Source organism: Odontesthes bonariensis, chromosome 22 (genome assembly GCF_027942865.1).
Source record: "Odontesthes bonariensis isolate fOdoBon6 chromosome 22, fOdoBon6.hap1, whole genome shotgun sequence".
Lineage (NCBI taxonomy): Eukaryota > Metazoa > Chordata > Actinopteri > Atheriniformes > Atherinopsidae > Odontesthes > Odontesthes bonariensis.
In genome coordinates, this window is record NC_134527.1 from 6,164,934 (window position 1) to 6,186,753 (window position 21,820).

At 40.8% G+C, this 21,820-nt stretch overlaps 1 protein-coding gene across 8 annotated transcripts in view; it reads right to left on the minus strand.

Annotated features, from left to right (window-relative positions):
* The window catches only part of grin1a (glutamate receptor, ionotropic, N-methyl D-aspartate 1a), a 38,010-nt gene extending 21,152 nt beyond the window's left edge, over positions 1-16,858 (minus strand). For 3 of the 8 annotated variants that reach the window (XM_075456593.1, XM_075456592.1, XM_075456594.1), the window contains exons 1-7: positions 16,421-16,753; positions 12,654-12,788; positions 10,406-10,582; positions 5,215-5,312; positions 3,736-3,857; positions 2,639-2,813; positions 1,407-1,551 (exon numbers count right to left, since the gene is read on the minus strand). In XM_075456593.1, the coding sequence (XP_075312708.1) occupies positions 1,407-1,551; positions 2,639-2,813; positions 3,736-3,857; positions 5,215-5,312; positions 10,406-10,582; positions 12,654-12,788; positions 16,421-16,669 (1,101 nt within the window). In that variant the 5' untranslated portion in view covers positions 16,670-16,753. Of the gene's footprint in view, positions 1-1,406; positions 1,552-2,638; positions 2,814-3,735; positions 3,858-5,214; positions 5,313-6,077; positions 6,141-10,405; positions 10,583-12,653; positions 12,789-14,497; positions 14,597-16,420 lie in introns of those variants that run through there. The other 5 variants (XM_075456597.1, XM_075456596.1, XM_075456599.1 and 2 more) reach the window with 4 other exon arrangements.
* Between the last annotated feature and the right edge of the window lie 4,962 nt (positions 16,859-21,820).

Genomic DNA, 21,820 nt, shown 5'->3' on the forward strand with positions numbered 1-21,820 from the left:
AGTTTTTTTTTTTTTTATGTTCGTTTGTATTTATTCTAATTAATTTGTTATTTTTGTGTGTGTGTGTGTGTGTGTGTGTAATACTTTGAATCACACTTACTGTTCAGCTTCAGGCAACCAAACTACTTTGTAAGGGACAGAAAAAGATCATCATCTGTCCTACAATAGAGCTTTTTAAGAAAAATATCACATCGGGATATTTATTGCTTTGAATTGGACCAGTATTGATAATCGTATAATCCTGATAGAAGTTTTGATATTATGTTGACAATACACTTATATATAATATTATAATTAGATAGCAGGTGATAACATAAAAAACATTACTGATTATTAATTATGGTTTTGGTACAATTCTCTGAGGTTTTTTTTACCTTTTATTTTGAGTTTAATTCAATTACCAAAAGAAATGGAGACAAAAGGAAAAAAAAAAATCAAAGTTAAAATATTTGAAAACAATTTTTTTCTTGTTTTTAATTGACATCACAATATGTCTTTTGTTTGTAGGTGCTTTTATCCACAATGATTTTCTAGAGGAAATCCGTGGCTTCTTAAAAGATAGAATGCTTAGAGGAACTTTAAGCACAAACCATCCATTTATCTTCAAATGTGCATCTTGCAGACGCCTTGTGTCAGTTTGCATCTCTTATTTAGTCTTTCTTCTGGTTATTCCGTTTCTCACACTGCGTCCTCATTTCACGTTGGATTTGGCCGTCTTGCATCTCTTCATCATTCTTTTCTGTCTCACATTAATCTTTGTGACCGTTCTGTGTCTCTTAGAGGTCATCTCGCGTCCCATTTGGGCCGTGCGGTTTCTATTTGTGGTCGTCACACTTTGTCCTGTTTGCAAAATCGAACCATGTCAGCACTCACTGGAGCAGTCCGAGATGAAGTCGGTGTGATTTTGTGAAAATATTTTCTTGTCTCGTTGTTGCTGCTGTCATTTCCCATTTTTCAATTTAACATCTCTTCATTTCAATTTCTTTCGCATCTTATTTTGACTCCTTTGTGCTGCTCCCTGAAAAACATGTATTCTCCTTATTATTACCAGAATAACACCATTTATTCCCCCTTCAGTTCTTTACTCCTTGGGCCCCTGTTCCTGTCTTGGATCTGTCTTTTCATTCATTGTGAGTTCTATTTCATTAAACTGTATTAGAATATACAGGATAATGCATTTGAAAAGCTTCATAAAATAGACTCTGGAATATGGAATTACCCTGCATTAATTGTGCTGTGCTATAGAAAGAAAACTAGGTCTGCGTGCTGCCTTTAAAAAAAACCCCAGTGGAATAGATGCAGCCTCCACATGTGAAGTGAATTTAAAATGGAAATCAATTTCCCGTTTATTTCTAAGAAATTCTTAATAAGCGATAAAGCCAGTCTTGCCCCTGTGTGCAACTCACCTGTGTTCCGTTGTATACGCCGACTTGAATGAGACGAGACTTCTGATAGTTGAGTATACTGTAGTGTGCGAACTTCCTGTCGCCGTCGTCATTGAACTCGACACGTCCTGTGAGGCCCTCTGGGTATTTAGATGACATCAGCACCCTGTGATGAGAAAATGAAAGCCGTTATCTGGGCTATAAATGTAAATACGTTCTTGCATGAATGTTGCGTGTCATCATCATTAAAAGCTTTGGTTTTCATTCAGTAGGTGTGAGCTAAATTGAGCAAATCACCACTTTTTTGGGGTTATTTCTAACAAAATATAATGAACGAGGCATAGCTGTAATTGCTGGGCTTAAATATTTTTTTGTAATTAGCTGTTGGCTCTGTTGGGGAAATCTATTGTCATGCTGCGGCAAAGCCACTCATAAGTAGGTCATCTGAAGCTCAGTGGCTTCATTTAACTCTGACAAATGCACTGACTGCAACAAAACATTAGTTTATAGACAGTACTGTGCAATAGCCTCGAGCGACATGTCATGTCTTTGTTTACTGGCAGGAAAAATGGAAATAGGTGCAACAGTGTATTGAAACACACAAACATATTTGGTAATGCACTGGAAAAAATCAAAGTCTTTCCAAGTATATTTGTCTCATTTCTAGTCAAAATATCTCATTATACTTAATATAAGACACAACTGCCTAACAAGTACCATTTCAGCCAGATATAGGGACTTGTTTGAAGACAATACATCTGGAATATCTTGTTAAATGAAAAAGTCTTGAAAACAAATTTCATATGAGACAAGCTTTTTTTTACATTTGAAGAGGTTTTTAAGCTAATTTCAAGATCACTTTTATCTCAAAAGTCCCAAATATCTCATCTTATTTCAAGAAATCCTGAGAAGCCGATTTTCACTAGTTCCATTGGCAGATATTTTTGCTTATTTCACGCAAAAACATCTCGTATTTGTTGTTTTTCTTACTTATTTTTGGAGGGGCATTTTTTCCAGTGTGCAGCTTGTATGTGGACTGGACTGAAAATGAGTCAAAAAGCAGCCAAAGTCCAATGAAAGACTTTGAAAAGAAAAGAAAACTTAGCTAAAGACCAGTTTTAAGCTGCTTGATAGGAAAATCTGAAAAAATGAGGGGTGGACCAACACTTGCAGAGTACTGTACTTTTGATCTGATGCTGAAGTTGTTAATCTTGAATATGCTCAAACATGGAGATGGAATCCAGGATGCTTACCGTTTGAAAAGGGGGCCTGTTTTCCAGATGTTGGTGTTGCCTACGCATCCTCGCGGGGGTTCTGTGATATTCTCCTTCTCAAAGAGCTCCTGGATGGACTGAGCCACCACAGCCACTGCATCATTGATATGTGCCGATTCGTTCTTCCCGTTGATGAGCTGGAGGCCGATCAGACCTGAGATCAGGCCGACAACAGACACAATCACCAGCCTGACCAAACTTTCCGGGCTCCGGTTTACACATCCAAACCAAAGGTCAGATACCAAATGCTTGATCCTTTTTTGTTGCTTGTAAATCTCCAGATGGCTGCTTTTAAAAGGATTGTCCCTTGTTTTTAATTTATGAGCAAACTCAGGATGCATTGTGTAATGTGGCTTCTGATGACCTTTCGACAGTATGTGTAAACACACCCTTGAAGTTGAAGTTTTTTTTTTTTTTTTTTTAGCCCTGCCAGCGAAGATTTGAGTAATCAGCATAGACACAAATATTACTGGTGTTCTTTGAAAAAAACAAAAACAGAACCAGGCTTAAATTAAAGTTTTCTGATCGTAACGAGGTCCGTCGGTGTCACACACTCCTAAGAGAAGACGTAGACGTGGAGGAGACTGAAAAACGGACAAGACGACAAACTGTCTGCAGGGATTGTTCGTGTTGGAGTGCCCGGTGGAAAGACAGTTGACATGTGTGACCATAAAGTGAGAAAATATTGTGAGAGAGATGTGCCAGTATATAAAGACAAAAAAAAAGAGGCTGATGCAGCTTACCAGTCTATCAGAAATCTGTTGCAAAAACTCCCCCCTTATGATTCATTAGAAACCAAGGTATTAATATGACAGAATAGCACAATGAATTTAGCTTTGGATAATCCAGGATTTGCAAATCTAAACTAAAAAACTAAGTGTAGGCACGCACCACATTGAAACCTTTAAACACAGAGTGCTTAAACATTTCAATGATCAACACACAACAAGCAGCTATTGGGTTAATCACGGGATCCATCCATCATTAATTGTTAATCTCTCTCTAATCTTGCTTCTGTTGTACTCTGCCTCTGAGTAAAGCCAGGGTTAACGCTGATCTCTGCTGGATGAACGTACCGTCTGGTGCCTCACTCAGGGCTTTACCCGACAACTCCCGCTCGCCCACCAGCCACACGTAGCCTGAGCCCGTCATGTTGAGGAAGCGGGCAGCCTTGTACACTGAAGCAGCGTCTTCCTCGCTGGAATTTGCCATGTTGAACAAAGACCAAATGTTATTTTCAAACCATAGTATGCTGATTAAAAGTTTAGGGGTCCTGTTTGTCAGAGTATTTTTTTTTATTTTCTATGATCCAACATTTTTGAGTCATGGGGGAATTGTGTGGTTATTCTTGATAATTCCTAGTTTAATTATTATTTAATTACGTTGAGTTTTTCTATAAGATTGAAAGAGGGAAAATGTTTTTCTTATGTTTATGCCAAATTTCTGACCTGCAGAATACTCACATCTGTTGAAAGTTTGACAGTAGAAAATAGTTTCCTAGTCTGAACTAAAGAGGGGCGATTTATATGCACTTCTTGAATTCTGAGCTTAAAAACATACAACCTAACAGCTAACATCAGCTGGCAAAACTTCCAGCACTCAGTAAGTTTACATAAGCATGGTCATGGATCTGTAAGCAAACTGCTAACTGTGTTAGCCACTGCCAGCAACAAGCTAGGGTGCTGAGGTGATTTCAGACAGCTGGAACATTTTCATAATTCTTATAGCTATTGGAGGTAGCTCCTAAACTGCTTTTAATGTCTTATCTTAGCTCCTTCTTCAGATTGAAGCTTTCCTAGCATGAGAGGAACTGTCTTAAAGGGAATTGTAAACAACCACATTGTATGGATATTGGTCTAAATGTAAGTTTTTAGTGATTGGTTGAACGTACAAGCACAACACCAAACCTGCCATTTCCAAAAAAAACTTGAAACATCGGGAAAGAGTTGGTTATATACAAAGAATTGTCCTTAATGTTAGCCTCTAAAAATCTAAACAAAGCACAGAGGAATGGAGCGACAGTGAAGTCGAGGTTTATCCAGCCTGAATGTGACACAAGAATTATGATTTCCTTTTACTCCTCTCAGTGCCAGCTGTTGCATCATCTCAATGTTTCTATCCGAGATGTGAATGCAACCGGAGAAAAAGTCCCCGTCCTCTGGGGGGCTCCCCAGTCACATATACCCCACATTTATTTAAATTCAGTTCAGTTCAGTTCAGTTCAGTTCAGTTCAGTTCAGTTCAGTTCAATAGCACCCGTTCATAAAAAAAGTAATCTGAAGGTACTTTAAAATGAAAAGTAGACAAGATCAAGACAAGCCCTCTTTGATACACTCCAATTCAATCAAATTATAATCCAATTCAATCCAATTCAATCGTGAGAGCGCTTGGAACAGTTTGTTCAGAGCCTTTTGGTGCACAGCTTTCAATTCATATTGAAAAAAATGCTGGAGAGGATCAAAGTCAGGTAAAAAAATGTATCTTGTGTATAATTTTCAGTGATGAATCTCCAGAGCACTTCTCAGCAGGTGTGAAGGAGATGGATGAAATCTCACCTGGCAGACAAGATGATGACTCGGGCCTCCAGCTCTTTAGCCTCCAGCAGCAGGGCAGTTAAGTTAGTCTCCTGGCTGAACTGGAGGACTTTCTCTGCCTGTGATTGGGGCATAAGAAAGGTCAAGCCAGCTACTTTTCCCTACCTCAGACACCATGCTGCCTCTCTTTACCTGCTTGGTTCGAGCTTGGCCGATTTTGTTTGAAAACGAGAGACAGAGATAAAAAAGGAAAGCGATCCAGGGGAACCGGCTGAACTAAAAAAAAAGAAAAAGCTTGAAGGGAAAAAAAAAAACTTTTGCATTTGTTTGCATGCAAACTGAGGGTTATCAAGGCTCCAAAGAAGAACGTGCATGTGTTAGGTAGGGGGGAAGAAGAAGGTCAATGCAACCAATAACCAAAAAGGTGAAGGGGAGTGAGGGGAACGTTTTCCCTCAACAAAAAAAAACTGCTGAAAACGGGGGAGGTGCTACAGAACAGGAGGAAGTAGCATCTGGGAAATCTAAGTCCCACACTACCGGTTCTCCACAAAGGAATGAACTTGCAAACTCTTTTGTGTGTGTGTGTGTGTGTGTTCTGAGTACATGCATTCCTTTATTGAAGGAGAAAATGAAAATGATAAAAGCTGGGCGCTGTTCTTTATGTCTTTTTTTTTTTTCCAAGTGACCGAAAATTATAGATTTTTCATAGCAAAAATCATTCTTTATTTAAATCATGGGGGAATGTCTCAAAGTAAAAAATTAAAGAAAACACGTGCTACCAAGAGAGGAACATTTCTGGGTCGGCTGGTGACTGGTTTGGGCTGGTTTCTAGTTGCTACGTTTGGAAAGTTGGTGGGCGGCGTGCATTGACCATGCAAATATACCTTAGGTCCTCGCTTGTTGTCATAGGACAGTTGGTCGAGGTTTTCATAGTTCCTTTTTTTATTCTGATGAGTAATGTGCACAGAGAAAATATGCAGACACAGAAAAATATTATAAACAGTTGAAAATGGAGGGCAGTAAAGCATTCCAACAAATCTCCACTTTTCTGCTTCAAATTGGGATCTTTGACAGTGGGGCTTGCAAAGAACATCAGCGATAAAAAAGCATGGCGAAATCCTTGTGTATACTTTCAAATGCAAAGTCCTGTTCAGGGAGGTTTATTAACAGTATTTAAGATAAATACTTGGAACTACGGCACACAACTTCAAGTTCAACATGATGACAGTTATGGTGTCCTGAAAAATAATGAATTGTTTGTCAAATGGTTAGTACTGGAAACAGAAAACTGCTAATCAATCCAATCGTCTTCCCACACACTTGTTAAGTTGTTTGCAGACTGTCCTCCCAAAAAACGACCCCATGGGTTGTTTATTCACGGAGACAATTACAACCTATAATTAGGCTCAAACGATATAAAACCACTACAACTGCATGTGAAGTGTCCAAATGGCATCCATCAGGTCAGGAATTTACTTGCTTTAGATTACGGATACACGTATTTATCATGGCTGAATCACGTATTCTGTGTTGGTTTTGGTGCGTCGTTTGTGCACATCCTTAGAAATTAGTGCTGCATGTTGGCCACCTGCAATATGTAGGTGACCAGTAGGGGCAGTGTGGGGTCAAATTTGATGGGATGTAGGGTCATCAAGAATCAAGAATCTTTATTGTCACTCTGCAGGCATAATGAAATTCAGTTCAGGAGCTCTTGGCTTTGGATACACAAAAGATATAAAAAGATATCTAAATAATATACAAGAGAATAAAAGTAGTAAAAGTTAAAGTAAAAAGTAAAAATAAGGTCAGCTGTGGTAAAAATGTCGGGAAGTTTTGACGACAAGCCTGTAGAGAACATCTGCAATTAGCTGGATCTTTAAGATGCATCTTTGTCAAATAAACAAATGACAAGTGACAAGTATGATTATGAAAAAGGCTGGCAAGAGATGAAAAATGTCATCTGACGTGCACTCTAATGGAATCCTCTGGTAACGTGTGATTAAAAAGCAAGTATATTCTTGGTTTTAACATGATTTCTCAAAAAAATCGGATATATTAACTAGTTGTCTTCTCAAAGTAATGGAAAAATCAATTCGTAATCTCAAGATGCCATCAAAATGAGTAATTGCGAGCAAGGCCACTGCCGCCTTCCAAAGTCATGACGTGGAAAAGAAGCAGTTGTTGAACTTGCATCACACAGAAGAACGGACAAAACACTTGAGGATGATGCGGTATTTTCTTCCTGTTGGGGTGGTTGTTTAGAGGACAGCCCAGCAAGTCATATTTAAGAGTACGGACAAGCAACCTATTGGCTGTAACAGTTTGTGTGACGAAAAATCTATTTAAAACAAAAGCAAACCAGCTCTGATACTTTTCTCCCACAAATTCCAGTAATCCTCCCCCAAAGCTGTGCCCCACTTTCATGCAACATCATTCTCTGCCGGTTTGGACGATCAATGCTTAAACTGGAAGAGTGACAAATATACTGCACATTCAAAACAGCAACAAAAGAAAGAAAGGCCTTACACATTACTGTGAAGATATAAAGAAAAATTTGTAAATTGTGACTGGTAGTTAAAAAGCTCGAGAAAGATCTTAGATAATAAAAATTGTAATAATTGTGGTATTAAGACATTTCCATTTGAATGATGTCTGAAGCGTGTGTTAGTATAAAACAGTAGCAATACATACTCTGTGCTTGAAAGTGGGACACAGGAGAAGCTGACAATAGTTGCTGTGCAGGTTAAGCTACATTCACACACCAACGGTATCGTCATTTTGGACTCCAGCCCTGTTTTGTGTTGTCTGACTGGAGACTCTGTAGCAGCAAGCCATTTTGTAGGGAAATATGAAATCTTTCTGCTTCACAGAGTTCTTGTGCAGCTGCCTGGCTTTAAAGTTCACACATCAGTGCTCTCTGGGTCTGATTCTGTCCCTTGGTAAGGTCTAGGCTGACTGCACATCGTAGTATTCAGCCTACAAGCAAATACTTAACAAAAATCCAGCTACTCTTCCTTTCACATCAGCAGGGAGCTACAAATGGGTCCAAATGTGGCTGAATAACTGGTTTGGGTTATTTCAAATGTTGGGAAGTCATCATCAAATATTAAATCAGTATTATAACATAAACAATATGATGAATTACTTCATAAAAAATAAACTGTCTTTGTGTTTTTGTTTTTTTCAGACTATTCTGAGTGCTCTTTTTCTATATTTACTGTCAAGCATTAATATTTCACATTGTGTTGGTCCCATTCGCTCTCTGGCTGGGTCCAGAGTATCTCTGCTGGGGTATGACAGTAATCCCTCTGTGACAGTGTGACTTCGCCGTGACTTGAGAAATTACTCTGAATCTGTGATTCACAACAAGGGGATTGGCGGGAGCGCCACCTCGTTATGAACTGGAGCGCAATGTGCAGAGCTGTAATCCTGTGAGTTTAAGTTGGAGTTGACACCATCATCCAAGTAAACAGACAATGAACGAGATATTCTGTGGAACCCATGAGATGTCGAACTAAAGGGATGTTTTTAGACGCTGCCCGACTCTTTCCTCTGCTCATTTACTTTTCAATATTTAAGCATATAAAGACACACTCGCTGATTTTGTCATAGAGCTGAAAAATAAACTCCCACATTTCCTTTTATCTGAGCTGTTAGGGGCCTTAGACTTTAGGTGGCGTTTCATCAAAAATAGGGTTTGCGTCTATCAAGAATAAGCTTGGCTTCTTTTTTTTTTTTTTTATCTTGTCTTACTTAAGGCAAATTGCTCATGAAAGCTAAACCCGGCACAGTCCCTCTCTCAATAATTTACAGCCTCTCTAGCATGTCTGTGCCTCTCAGCCTCAGGCCCATTTCTTCATACACTGCGTATTGCTTAATATCTTTAAAGCTACACAGTAATTTTTTGAAAAGGCGGGGAACTCACTCGTGCCTTTGTTGTGTTATATTTTCCAGCTATGGATAAATACAATTCACTGCATACTGTATGTATCATTTGCATCAGCAGGACACTGGGTTTGCAGAACACTGGCAGGCCTTTAGTTGTGTGTTTTCACGGGTTTTCAGCGTAATTAGCACTCCATTCATTTGGAGTGATTCTCAAATGAATCCTTCTCAGAGCCCCCCCATAAATACTTCCACTGACACGGCAGTTGCATTGAAATATACTCATAATTAGAGCATCGCAGCAGAGAGAGCTGAAGCAACTTCTCTCAGTATTCTTGGATTGAATGGGATGCACAGATGGGTTCATTTTAAGTTCCAAACGGAGATTAAGTACGCATAAAAGAAACCACCCAGATTCTCCTCCTTTAGTCAACAAAATTTTCTTTTAAATGCAGGATGTGAGTCACATTCAGGCGCTTATATTTGGAACTGATATGTTGATATGTAGTTGCACAATCCGCTGTGATTGTTTTGATAAATGGTTTCACTGTTTTCCAGTGGGTGGCTGAAACTGATCTCTGTGGCTTAATTTGAGCAGCTTTCACTTTAACCGTAGCTGCCTTCTGCGTATAGCCTCGGGTGTATGTCACAGTCAGCGTCTCTTCGTCTTCTGATTTAATTAAATCTCAGAATCAGGGCTCATCTCACTTGACCACACAATTACAGCAAAGAGTTCCAGAGAGAGAGGCAAGTATTACGGAGTGAAAAAAAAACGGTCCCGCTGTGATTTCATCTTATTAAATGGATGACATGGATGGCAGTTTTTTTTTTCTCTCTCCTTTAATTATCTATCCTGTCTCCTAAACAGCACAGCATCGCAGTCACGAGTGTGTTTTACTGACCAACTCACACAGCTCAGAGCCAAGCAACCAAGGAACACCTGACTTCTTCCAAAAGCTCCACCTCAACACTTTAGTCTGTGATGGTTTGCAAAGCCCCATGTTAAAGTCCGCTATTTGGCTCCCAGTGTGGAAAGACACAGGATAATTTAGACTGTGGTGAAAAGCAACGTGAAGATGAGCAAATAAACATACAAACTTTAGTCAGATTAGACCACATTAGACGCTGTTGATGTCTCTGGGAATGTTAGCCAATGTTTACACAATGGTGAGAAAGAGATGTGTCCAGATAACAGAAAGGGAAACAGTTACGCACACAGAAGACCTTTGAGGTCTAAAAGCCATACACACTCGCACGCTCGTGCTCAGGCACTCAGGGGGGGAGGGAGAGAGGAAGGATTGGGGGACCTGGAGCCGGAGCGTCTCACCTTTGTTTCTCTCTCCTCCAAGAGGGTCTCGAGCCTCTTTTGAGCCGCCCGCCCCTCGTGGTCATCGCTCACGATCAGGATGATGTGGTTCCAGTTGAACTCGCGCATCAGGTCGAACCAAACGTGTGCCTGGTGAGAGTAGGGGGGCACTGTCCGCAGGAAGGACAGGTGGATACTCTGAGGAGCACCACGCAGGAGGGAAATTAATCAAGTCATTCACTCAGCAAGCGGACAAATGTTGCAAAATGTGGCCATAAGTATGAGCATCTTTTCCCCCTGGGCTGTTTTTGGGGAATTCTCTCTGACAGTTTATGAATAATAATGCAGCAGAGGAAAGGGGCATGTCAGAGCATTATATTAAAGTTGTAGTTCTGGAACTATCCAGCCCTGTAGATGTTACACGCTAACTCTCTTCTAATGCATGCTAACTTAATCCTCACAGGTCATGTCCTGGATTTTCTTGGAGGAAATTAGTTTGAAAACCTCTTTTAGGCTCATGAAACCTAAGTCCAAAGTCCTAAAACTCAATTTTACTGAACACCCACAAGACCCGAATAATTTGCAAGCAATTGTTGTAGAATTTTTTACAGTAATCAGATTACCTTTTGATTCGTTGTCAGTTTTTAATGGGGAAACATGTGAAGCCCTTCTTTTCCCAAGTTGACACAATTTCCAGACATCTCTGTGACATTCAAAATACCACATAGATACAGTACAACTCCACCCTTTTAAACCACACATTTAAAGCTCTTCTCATTGCAACTAGTTTTGGAAGGTGGAGCAAGCACTCCATCCCCTCTGTCCCCAAACTTTGAGACACTATGCAGATGTAAATTTGCATACAAATTACACTTAATAGGCCTTGTAGCATGTTGCTACCATATAAATTAGCATATAGTAAATAGCCTGGGAGCTCATGCTAGCACACACTAACCTGGCAGAAATACTTCACTTTTATCCTAAGATAAATGCTGCTACTGACTTCTCTTTTTGGAAAAATCGAATTTACAGTCATGCAACTTGTGCAGGTTTATAAAACAAATAAGCAAGAACAGTGTTGAAGTTATGCACCAGCCAGCAGATAAACTGTTAAATAAATAAATAAATAAATAAAAAATGTAATAATTCTTCCATCACATACCGGCTCCATAAACCCTGGACTTCATAGTTGGTTTGTTCCTCGACATTGTTTTAATGGCTGGTTTTGAGAACCACTTTATGGGCCAACTTTTTCAAAATTAGTTTTTGTAATGGCTGAAGGTGGTGCGTTTAATGACAAATTAGAAATCAGAAATTCCAACTTCTGAGCGGGGAAAGCTTCAGTTAGAATTTGAATGACCTGGTCTGGATATAAAACATAAAACAAAGCACTTGAAGAACATTTTTTGCTAATTTGTTTCTTAGGTTAACTATATAACTACTCATGATGTTTATTTGGTGAATAGTAAAGCAAAAATGAAAGACAAAGGAGTTTTGACTCCCCACCTCCAAGGTACAGAGAATGAGGATTTGAAGTTGAAGTTCGGTGGAGATAAAAGTAGAGAGGCTGGAAAATTCTACTCTGAGCAGGAAGTGTGAATCTTTAATGCTCACTCAGTTACGTATTTTCAGTCATATGCGCCTAGAACAAAGTGACAGGATCGTGTTGTGTTGGAGTTTTAGAGATGACAGTGACATCAAACAACCAACTTGTGCTCTGAGTCATGGAAAACCTTATGTCCTCTTTAAGTTATGTTACAATATATTTCTCACTGATGCATAAAGATGTAAAAAAAAAAAAATAAAGATAATATTTGAAAGATTTCTTGGTAAACCAGAGCCAAACTTAGCGGCTAACTGTATGGTGAAAAATGAAAACGTCCTCACCTTCCCTTGATCTCTGCACAGACCCTCGAGGCTTCTTTAAATCTTTAAAGCCTTGGCTTCTTTTAATTGGCAAGATTATGGACTACATGACTATGAAAACTCAATTTATATTTAAGTCGCTGGCATTTCACTTGTGCGGCTGCTTTTAAGGCTTCACTTCTGTGGCTTGTGCTTCATAACATGTCACAGGAAGGACATTATTGATAACAGTCTTTCAAATTTCTGCTGGAAACCCTTTTAATCAAAGCTCCCCTAATGGACACTGATGGGGCATTTAATCTAGGAAGCTTTTGAAAACGCCCCAGGGGAGCGTCTCACTCCTTCACTCCGTCTTCTTTCTCTCTTCATCTCTCCATTTTCACCTCTCTCATCCATCACTCACCTTGTCTGAGTAGATGGACATGCGGGTGGTGAGCCCCACCACGGGAATGCGGTAGAAGCCTGCAGTGTAGGAGACAGGAGTTGGAGTGAGGTGGTCATTGGACTGGGGAGGGTGACTCACCAGGATAGCATAGACCTGTGGAGACACAGAAGGAGGACACTCTGTCATTCTGACAGTGGAGAAACAAAATGTAACGCCGCTTGGTAGAGACTTTGAGAATTCAGCAGATTTTCTATCCTTCTTTGTTTATTCATGTTGAACTGATAAGTAAAAAGTGCCGTATTCAAACATGTCATTTAAACGCACGCAACGTTTCGTATAAAATGTCATAAATATGATACTATACAGGCCGGGTGCCAAGTAAAAGCTTCCAGGACACGCTGATGGCAGCAGTTACACACTTTGATGCGACATAACAAACGGTGCTTACTGCTTTCACGTGCATTTGCAGGCGTTTAGGCAAATGTCTCCTCTGCTCTTCTAATATCAGCACGGTAAACAGAATTTTGATGAATTAAAGTAAGAAGCCCATTCCGGATTAAAATGAATGTTCCTCTCACAATAGTTTGTTGAAATGTGGTCTGAATGGTGATTTAGATTGTTTTTACTGGTGACATGGGTTGTTTTTTAAGTGTCTCTTTTGTTTAGTTTAAAACAGAGCCACAAGACTAAGTACAGATGAGAAGTCACCTTAAAGCCTTTTTGTTTTAGTTTGTATTGCAATAAATCAAGTTTTCAGAGATCAATTGTGTCAAAGAATGTAGGACACCGTTGGCCCCTTTAGCAAATGCGGCCAATGGCAGCTATCATCCAACCACTAATTCTGCTTTGGCTGAAACATCAGTTTTTCTTCCTTCAGATGACGTAAACCTATTAGTGCTTTAAATAACAATGCAGTCATCTTTTAATGAGCGCAAATGCTGCTCTGAAATGTAGCGTAACAGATTGAAAATAACATTTTTTAACCCTGTCTGTCCATATCAATAATAATCAATGCAGAGGAGCAAATACATGTCATTTGTTCACATGATGCATACAGTGTGGGCAGGCAGATATTTTTTTAATTATTTTTTTTTAAATGTTTTTTTGGCTGATTAGGTTTAGATCCAAAGTAGGACGCCTGCTTCTTTTAAAAAAAATCACCTCTGTCAGCCCAGTCATGAGAAATAACTCAGAGATGAGGAGGAAGGGGAATAAAATTGGCACGGTTGTGTAGGCATGGATTATTGGAGCAGTCCGTATGGTTGGGTCAAAAATGAGGTCTATCTTCCAAGGGCTGCTCGCAGGCAGCTACTCCTCCATCTGCCACAGACTGTCCTTCTCATCGACTGCTATCACCTACAAGCTGATCTCATCGGATCAAACGTTGCCCAGACTTTCTGCCTTACTTTGTTGTAACCAACCTGCTCATCAGCATTATATGGCGTTAAGCTATTTACGGTCTAGAGATGATTACTCACTTTACCAGAGGCCTGGGGTAAACAGTAGAAATGTTTACTGATGACTGCTGTGCTTTCTAAGGTTGTGCTCTCGAGCCCCCACTCTGAATTACACCTCAGAGATTCATTTAACACACACTGCTCATATTTTAGTTGATAAATCACACATAAGTAAAACAGAGTACAACATTACGTAAGTTATATTAAACTAATAACCATTTATTTGAGCCCACAGTTGAAAATGATAAGCCCAAACACAATGGCAAGAAATGCAGGACACTGACAAAACCTTACACAAACAAGAAAAAGAAAAATACCCGGCCGGGGTTAAGCAAAGTTATTGTGGGTACCCTGATGGCGCGCGATGGAGCTCATACAGTCTATTGACCTGAAGCGCTTACTCACAGACAGCCGACAATGTAATCCACCTCGTATCCACAAACGCAACATCCACCGATGTAACCCGAGTACCGACTCCATGACCATCCAAGGTAACGGTTCTCTGACACGAAGTAGCCTCCTCTGTTGGTCTTAACGCCGCGACCCGGTCTTAACAGGCTAGCGGAGTCTCCGTAGTTGGCCGTTCGTTAGATAGCATTATCCAACTGTCAGTGTCCAACGGTAGAAAGTATCCAACTGTCAAACGGTGGAAAGTGAACTAAACTTCTCAAACGAAACATAACTCATGAACTGAAACCAAACGGACACAGAAAGACGGTGTGTCGAACTGCTCTTTCTCCTAAACGTCTGTAGTTGACATGTTGACTTAAAAATAACTAATTAAACTCTTTTCCAACTCGGTATCGAAAGATGTCTCTCCCGTTCACAATCCCCTCGCACGCTCCTCTTTCCGTTCCCATGACAACCTGGTTACCCTGTCAACCGAACAGCAGGCCGTATAGGAAGCTATAATACTCCGTCAACAAAATAAAAGTTCATATAACAAGTTGTCTACAATGTTATAAATACAATACATTACATTAGATGCTTATTAAAACTCTTGTTTAAAACAGTGCACCAAAACATATCAACATATACTTGGCTTTAGCCAAAATTTCAGGTGTGTTACATTGTGTTTTAGTCTTCTTTGCTAAGACAGATGTGTGTGACATCTGTCCACTTCATAGGTGGATTCCTTGCTCGTGCTGTAAGTTTAAATGTGACTTGAGACTGGATACAACATTCTAAAAGGCTACATCAGTTAGAGCCACTACACGTGAAGGATGAAGGACAAGAAAGCAGCACTGACGCTGTGGGTGTTTTTTTTTTATTATTCTTTGTATGAAGCTTAATTATGTGTGTGGGAGAGACAGGAGTGAGAGCGAGAGACACTTCACGCCTCAACATGCTGTGGCATTATGTTGGTGCGTTTTGAAAGCAGTGTTGAGCATCCCATCACAGGATTTTTCGTACATTTCGGTGCGCTCCAGCTCCCAGAGGTGCATATCCACTCATCATGCATTACTCATGGAATATGTTTTGTGTGTTTTATGTGAAACACGTGCAGCGTGAGTCTTTGGGATGGGGGGAACAGCTTAAAAAAACACCACTGAAACGGCAAACAGCATTTTATGTCGTATCAACCACACTGCAACCAAGCTGCCGATGCATACTGAAGACCAGCATGCATAAACTGTTTCCTCAAACAACCATTTCACCTTCTTTTTTTGCCAAGAGGTTCTCATGCGGCACTAATGGCCAAAACCAAGTGGTTGATTGTACATGACGTATGCCGCTTTTTCACCCTTGACCTGCTCCCTTGCACTAGATCTGCCCAGAAATATTCTGTTGCCCTATCATCTGAGATATGCTTCAACCATAATCTATTTTTGGATGCCTGCAAACAGAAAGATCTGTGGGGAATTCACTGTGTTAGAGCTATGCAAAGTGGACAAATGTGTTGTTTTTTTCTGCAAAAAGTGGATGTCGAATTGGACAAAAGACTGACCTATATAATGTGGGTGAAACCTCTTTTCTAAACAATTTGGAGTTGAAGTGTATCTAGACATTTTAATTTTTTATTTTTATAATCCTGGCTTCAAAGCTCAAGCCTGAAGAGCTCATCATGGCAACCATTGTTACCCACTTCAGTGTCTCTCCAGCAACAACACAGTGCAGATTGATGTGGGGCATTTTCCTAAAAGCACCAACTTTATTAGGGAAGAAGCATATATCTTTAGGCTGCTTTTCATCCAAAACATCCTAATTCAGACTCTGAGAGTGAACAAATAAATTGAGCTCTACTTGGAACAGAAGAAGCTGGTGCCATGGGCATCATAATGAGGCAGTTGTGTGCGGAGCGCCCATGCAGAGGTGGCAGTGAACTACCTGACTGGAGATGAGGTCCTCGCAGACGGACAGAGCCATCTGGATGGCGTTGGGTTTGTGCGTTACAGAGATGGCGGTCAGCTTGAACTTGTCCCTGCCGTAGACCTGGTTGGCCTGAGTCACGGCATCTTTGAAGACCTGCTCGTATCTCTTCTGACTCAGGACGGCCCCGATGTTCACGATCTTCGGTTCGCAGCCGGCCAGCGCGCAGGAGCACGAGAAGAACACCGCCAGCAGAAACAGACGCATCGTGTGGACCACCAAACAGCACAGTGCAGCCCGGTCGCTTTTCTCCCCGGTGGCGGGTCGGCTCGGCTCAGACAGATGAATGCAGACACGATCCAGGTGGGCGGTGTGAGCGCGGGAGTAAGGCCAGAAAAGGGGAGATGAAGACTCAAAAAAAGAGAGAAAAGAACAGAACAGAAAAAGGAAAATAGCTAGTTATGTGCAATGCGGAGGAATGTGCATGATCATATTAAGAACAGGCTGTCAACCAGGGACATCCAAACCGCATTGTACACCCTTTTCTCTGCAGAAGTGTCCAAACCTCCTTGTGGTTGCGGAGGTAAAAAAAAAAAGAGTTAAATCATTGTCCGAGCTGGAAAGCGGCTGACTCCTGTGCGCTGTGTCCGGACTGATCTCACCACTGCGTCGCGGGCTGGTCGCTCCAGGCTGAGCGGCTGCTGTCCTTGGTGCTGACAGCTGTGCATGCGCGCCGCGGTGCTGCTGCGCGCTCCCGCCGCATCTTGCTCCACACTCGAGATTTTTGCGCGTTGGCGTGCTGAGCTGCTGCACCGGGGATGATGCCGGAGATGAGGCTGGTCGTATAAAAAATAAATGTGCTTGTTCGAGGATGGGGGGGTAAAAAAAAAAAAAGAAAGAAACACTTACAACTGGAATCACCATGTTGTACTTAATGCGACATGTGTTACCTGCAGGGTGACGGTTTGGCTTCAAAATGAATTTAGATCGTATTTGGTGCGACTCAGTTGAAATAAGCGTTAAAGAGCAGGTGGAGAGTTGAGCTATGAACACTGGATTTGGTGTTTTTCACATTAACCACGCAGGGCACGCGGTTTGTTTTCTGTGTGAGGACACGGAGTGAAAACAGACCGCATCTCACGGACTGTACATATCTGCTCTGTTAAAGACACTGCTGGGAGCATCCCTGCAGCTACAGGCATGAGCAGAATCAGCCTCCCGGTTACCTTGGAAACAAGCTTTTTTTTTCCTCTCTTTTTTTTCATAAACAAGCGCGCGCTCAAAGGAGCCCTTTCATACCATGGAAATATGATGGCAAGCCGACAGTGAGTTTATTAATCTCAGCGGGACACGTCGATACAAATGACAACAACAAAACGACCGCGAAAAAATAGAGAAAAGATAAAAAAAAAAAGACTTTTTAATCTGAGAGTTTCAACTAGTCAAACAGTCGTTTATCATTTTTCCTTTGACCGCGTTTAGTCAAACAGCTCTGCTTATAGGCTTCGATTCGGGACAAGTTCTTGATGTGCCAATAATCGCAGTGATTGAAAAAAAGATGTTCAGAAATTAGGCCACGTATTTGATCCGTGTTCTGAATCCTAAATCACACAACACGGTGGTGTCTCTGTGCTCCACTGACACCCCCCCCACCCAATAAAATCACAACGCCGAGAGAAAATCCCCAAATAAACGTCTCACAGAGAGGATTTGGAAAGTTGTTTGTTTATTGTTTCCAATTTTACAGGCAAAGTGTCTCGTTAAAGGAGATATTGCGTAAACTTGCATGGAATATAGCCAATAACTCATATTTCATCATACACCAGAGTTTCATATCTACATTATCCTCCACAGAAAGCAGCAGAATGAAGCCATTTCAACATATCTGCACACACTGGTTTCACTTCAGTTGACAATACAGTCAGTCTTAAAAAAATAGAGTTTTTGAATACATATTTGTCTGTAAAGATGTAGACTCAAAGAAGTAGCCCAGTCAATATGTCACCAGATAAATATGACTGGATGCAGAGGAAGACACATTTCTGAAGGCAACGGACTGATAATGTTGTTTCAAAGGGGAAATCTTTTGGAGCTTTTAAGAGCTGAAAATCCAAAAATATCAGACAGCAACACTGTTTATGTGCATCCGTCTGAGTTTGGGATTTTGGCTCTGAGCTGATCCTCTGTGACTCAGCCTGGAAAGATTCATTTTAAAAGACGATTTTCCTCCTCAGCTGGATAAACAAAAACCCTGGAAGGACGAAACACACTCCCTTCAAAAATGTCAGTCTCACAGACCGCGCATGAAAAGCCTTTTCTTACCATCAAGACCCTGAAAACAACTGGGAAAAAAAAGTTATAAAATTAAACAGAGCACCAAATGATAATCCCTCCAAGCCTGAGCATAACTGCCACGACCAGTTTGGCCTCAACTGTGTGAAGGCTGCTTATTAGATGAGCTCTCCTGCGCCTCTCTCCCAGCCCAGTCATCCACTACTCATAGACAATAAAGATGGAGCAATCTACCCTCCAGCCATTTTGGAATAATTTGGCTTGTTTGCTGCTGCAACAACTCAGCACAGAGTCAAACACAAAAAAACTTTTGAGACTTTGAATACTTCAGAAAAACACACAAAAATGAGCGCAGTCAAATGAGCACACAGCGACCATGGCAAGCATTTTAGGGTACACGCACTAATCCATCCAAAGATGTAGAACACACAGAGGCTCCACCCACACAGTTCTCTACCAGGCAAGGAAAGTGTTCAGTTTGTGTGTGTGTGTGGGTATTACTCACACTGTGGCTACCTAAATCATTTACAGAGTCACATTTTGGAGGCCTGTCTCCCTTATTGGGACAAAAAGCAAGATTCCATGATGACTTTAAGGTCACAACAGTGTTGGGTTAAGCAGCATTATCTGTGGAGAATCCCAGCATAGGAGTCCTGAATATGTGCAGAACATCTGATTTTGATGGCAGAAACCTGAATACGGTTTTATTCTAGTTTTAAAAGCCTGATATGCCATCTGTGCTAACTCTGGTAGAAACCAGGACATGGCATGGAAACATCTGAACAAAGGTGTCGTTGCATTCCCTGTTGGTAAAGATCAGAATATTGAGAGCCAAAGTTAGAGACTTCTCATTATATTCTCAAGGTTTCACTTGTGTGAACTCTAAATCCTGAAAACTTGGATACTAGTTTGCCCTCAAATGCATTTATAGACTGTATAAAAATAGTGAACGTCTCTGAATGTGAAGGTCCCTTTGCATGAAGCACTTTACTTGCTTATAGTTGTCGGACTTCTGCTACATGGAACCTGACAGTGTGCCACTCGAGCTGGAATCATAACAGTCTATGCTCTGCCAATGCTTTTACAGAAATGACGAGGCTTTGCAATTTAAGTGCCTCGAGGAGTCATCTACAGATGGATGTCTGCCTATCTGATGTGTTTTTCGTGTAGTGTGAAGTTCTTGCATAAATTATAGATGCATGAGCCTAGAGTTCTCCCTTGCTTGCTTGTCCCAATGTCGAGCTGAAGTGATTATGTTGCAGAGAGCACAAAGACTTCCAGAATTACCTCTGAAACTGCAGGCCTGACCGATACGGATACATCTTTGGTTTCACATTGGGGAGGCCTGCTTACTACACATTTGGGATTTAGTGATTGCACTGGAAAAAATGCCCCTCCAAAAATAAGTAAAAAAAACAACAAATACAAGACGTTTTGCTTGAAATAAGCAAAATAAATCTGCCAAATGGAACTAGTGAAAATTGGTTTGTCCAGATTTCTTGAAATAAGATGTGATTTTTAGGACTTTTGAGATAAAGGTGATCTTGAAATTAGCTTAAAAACCTCTTCAAATGTAAAAAAAAGCTTGTTTCATGTTAAATTTCATAATATAATCTTATATTAAGTGTAATGAGATATTTTGTCTATAAATGAGACAAATATACTCTGTAAGACTTTGATTTTTTCCAGTGGGAGTGAGTCAATCATGTGAGAAGAAAATAAAAGTTAAAGTTGAGAGTACAAGTACATCAACTACGAAAGAACAAAAGCGCAAAGAGGACTCAGTTCCAGCTTTCACCAGTGCTCACGTTGCATGAGGAACATGGATGTAAAGGTTTAGATTAGCAGGTGAAGTTTCCTAGGTGTGCCCTGAGGGAAGATCAAGGGGATTTTTGTTGCTAAGAATATACAGTTGAGACAGCACGGGGTGACCGAGCTGTTCACGTAGGAAGTAGGCCAAGATGAGACCCAGACAGATATGAGGAGTTTTGATCTTAAGTCAATCGTCCATTAAGTGGAGCACCAAACCCTACAGAGCTGCGTCACTCTTCAAAGACAAAGCAAATCAGAGGTGTGCTAAATGATAACATGCAGGAATTCTACCTATGTAGGAGTTTGTCTAGCTTCTGTCTCACTTTAAATTGGTCTTTTAAAGATAACATCTACAGTAAAATAGCTGAAATACAGGCCTTATTCAGGATCTAAAGAGGAAGGGAAAAGTTTGGAACAACCAGGTCAATTGAACTGACAGACAATAAATTAGGTAAATAAACTGAAGAACAAATTACATTTCATGAAAAAAACATGTCATCTTGTTCTAAATTCAATCCAATTTCTGTTCCACTATGCCAAAATGCATGACTGCACATCCAATGTCACTTACTGTCAGTGATATGAAAAACAGCTGACTTTTATTATATTAATTGCCACAAAAGTAGGGCAGAAATGGAGAAGCAGATGGAGGGTTTTAGCGTTACTGTTAGTCTGCCAACTAAGCAAGTGTGCCAATGCAGAGCTCGTATCTGTTCCTCTTCCTGAGAGATCTCAGAGTAAAGCAACCCAACTGTGATCATAGATGTGAGCATGGATGTTCCTTCTGTTACCTCTGAAGATGGTTGGAGTCTTTGGCCCGGCTCAAGATGCCAGTGCAGTGGTGGTGTAGAGTGCCAAAGCAGTTAAGTTACGGGGGGGTGATGCAGTGATATCTGCATAGCTTGCTGCAGATGGAGCACTCACGTCGACTGCAGCCAGGCAGATCGTTTGATCAGCCCCACCTGTTGGTGTTTGTGTGCCTACTTTGTGATTCTCATCACAACTATCCTGATGTTTGTGCTGGAAAGAAGCTGTCCCATTCTTTTGGTTTCATGCTCCCTTGGTCATGTAAGGCATCAACAGTAGGATCAGCCTCCCTTTGTAGCTGGCAGATGATTTTCCTTTCGTATAACATCTTAATTCTCAGTGTCAAAAAGTTTTGTATCAGCCGTCCTTCATGACAGCGCACATACACGCAAACTCAAAACTTTAGCAGTGCTCATTACAGCAAGTCTACTTTCTTCCCGAGTAGGGCTCAAGAGGCTCAATTATCGATGCAATACTTCAGCGTTACAAAGCAACACAATTATCCCA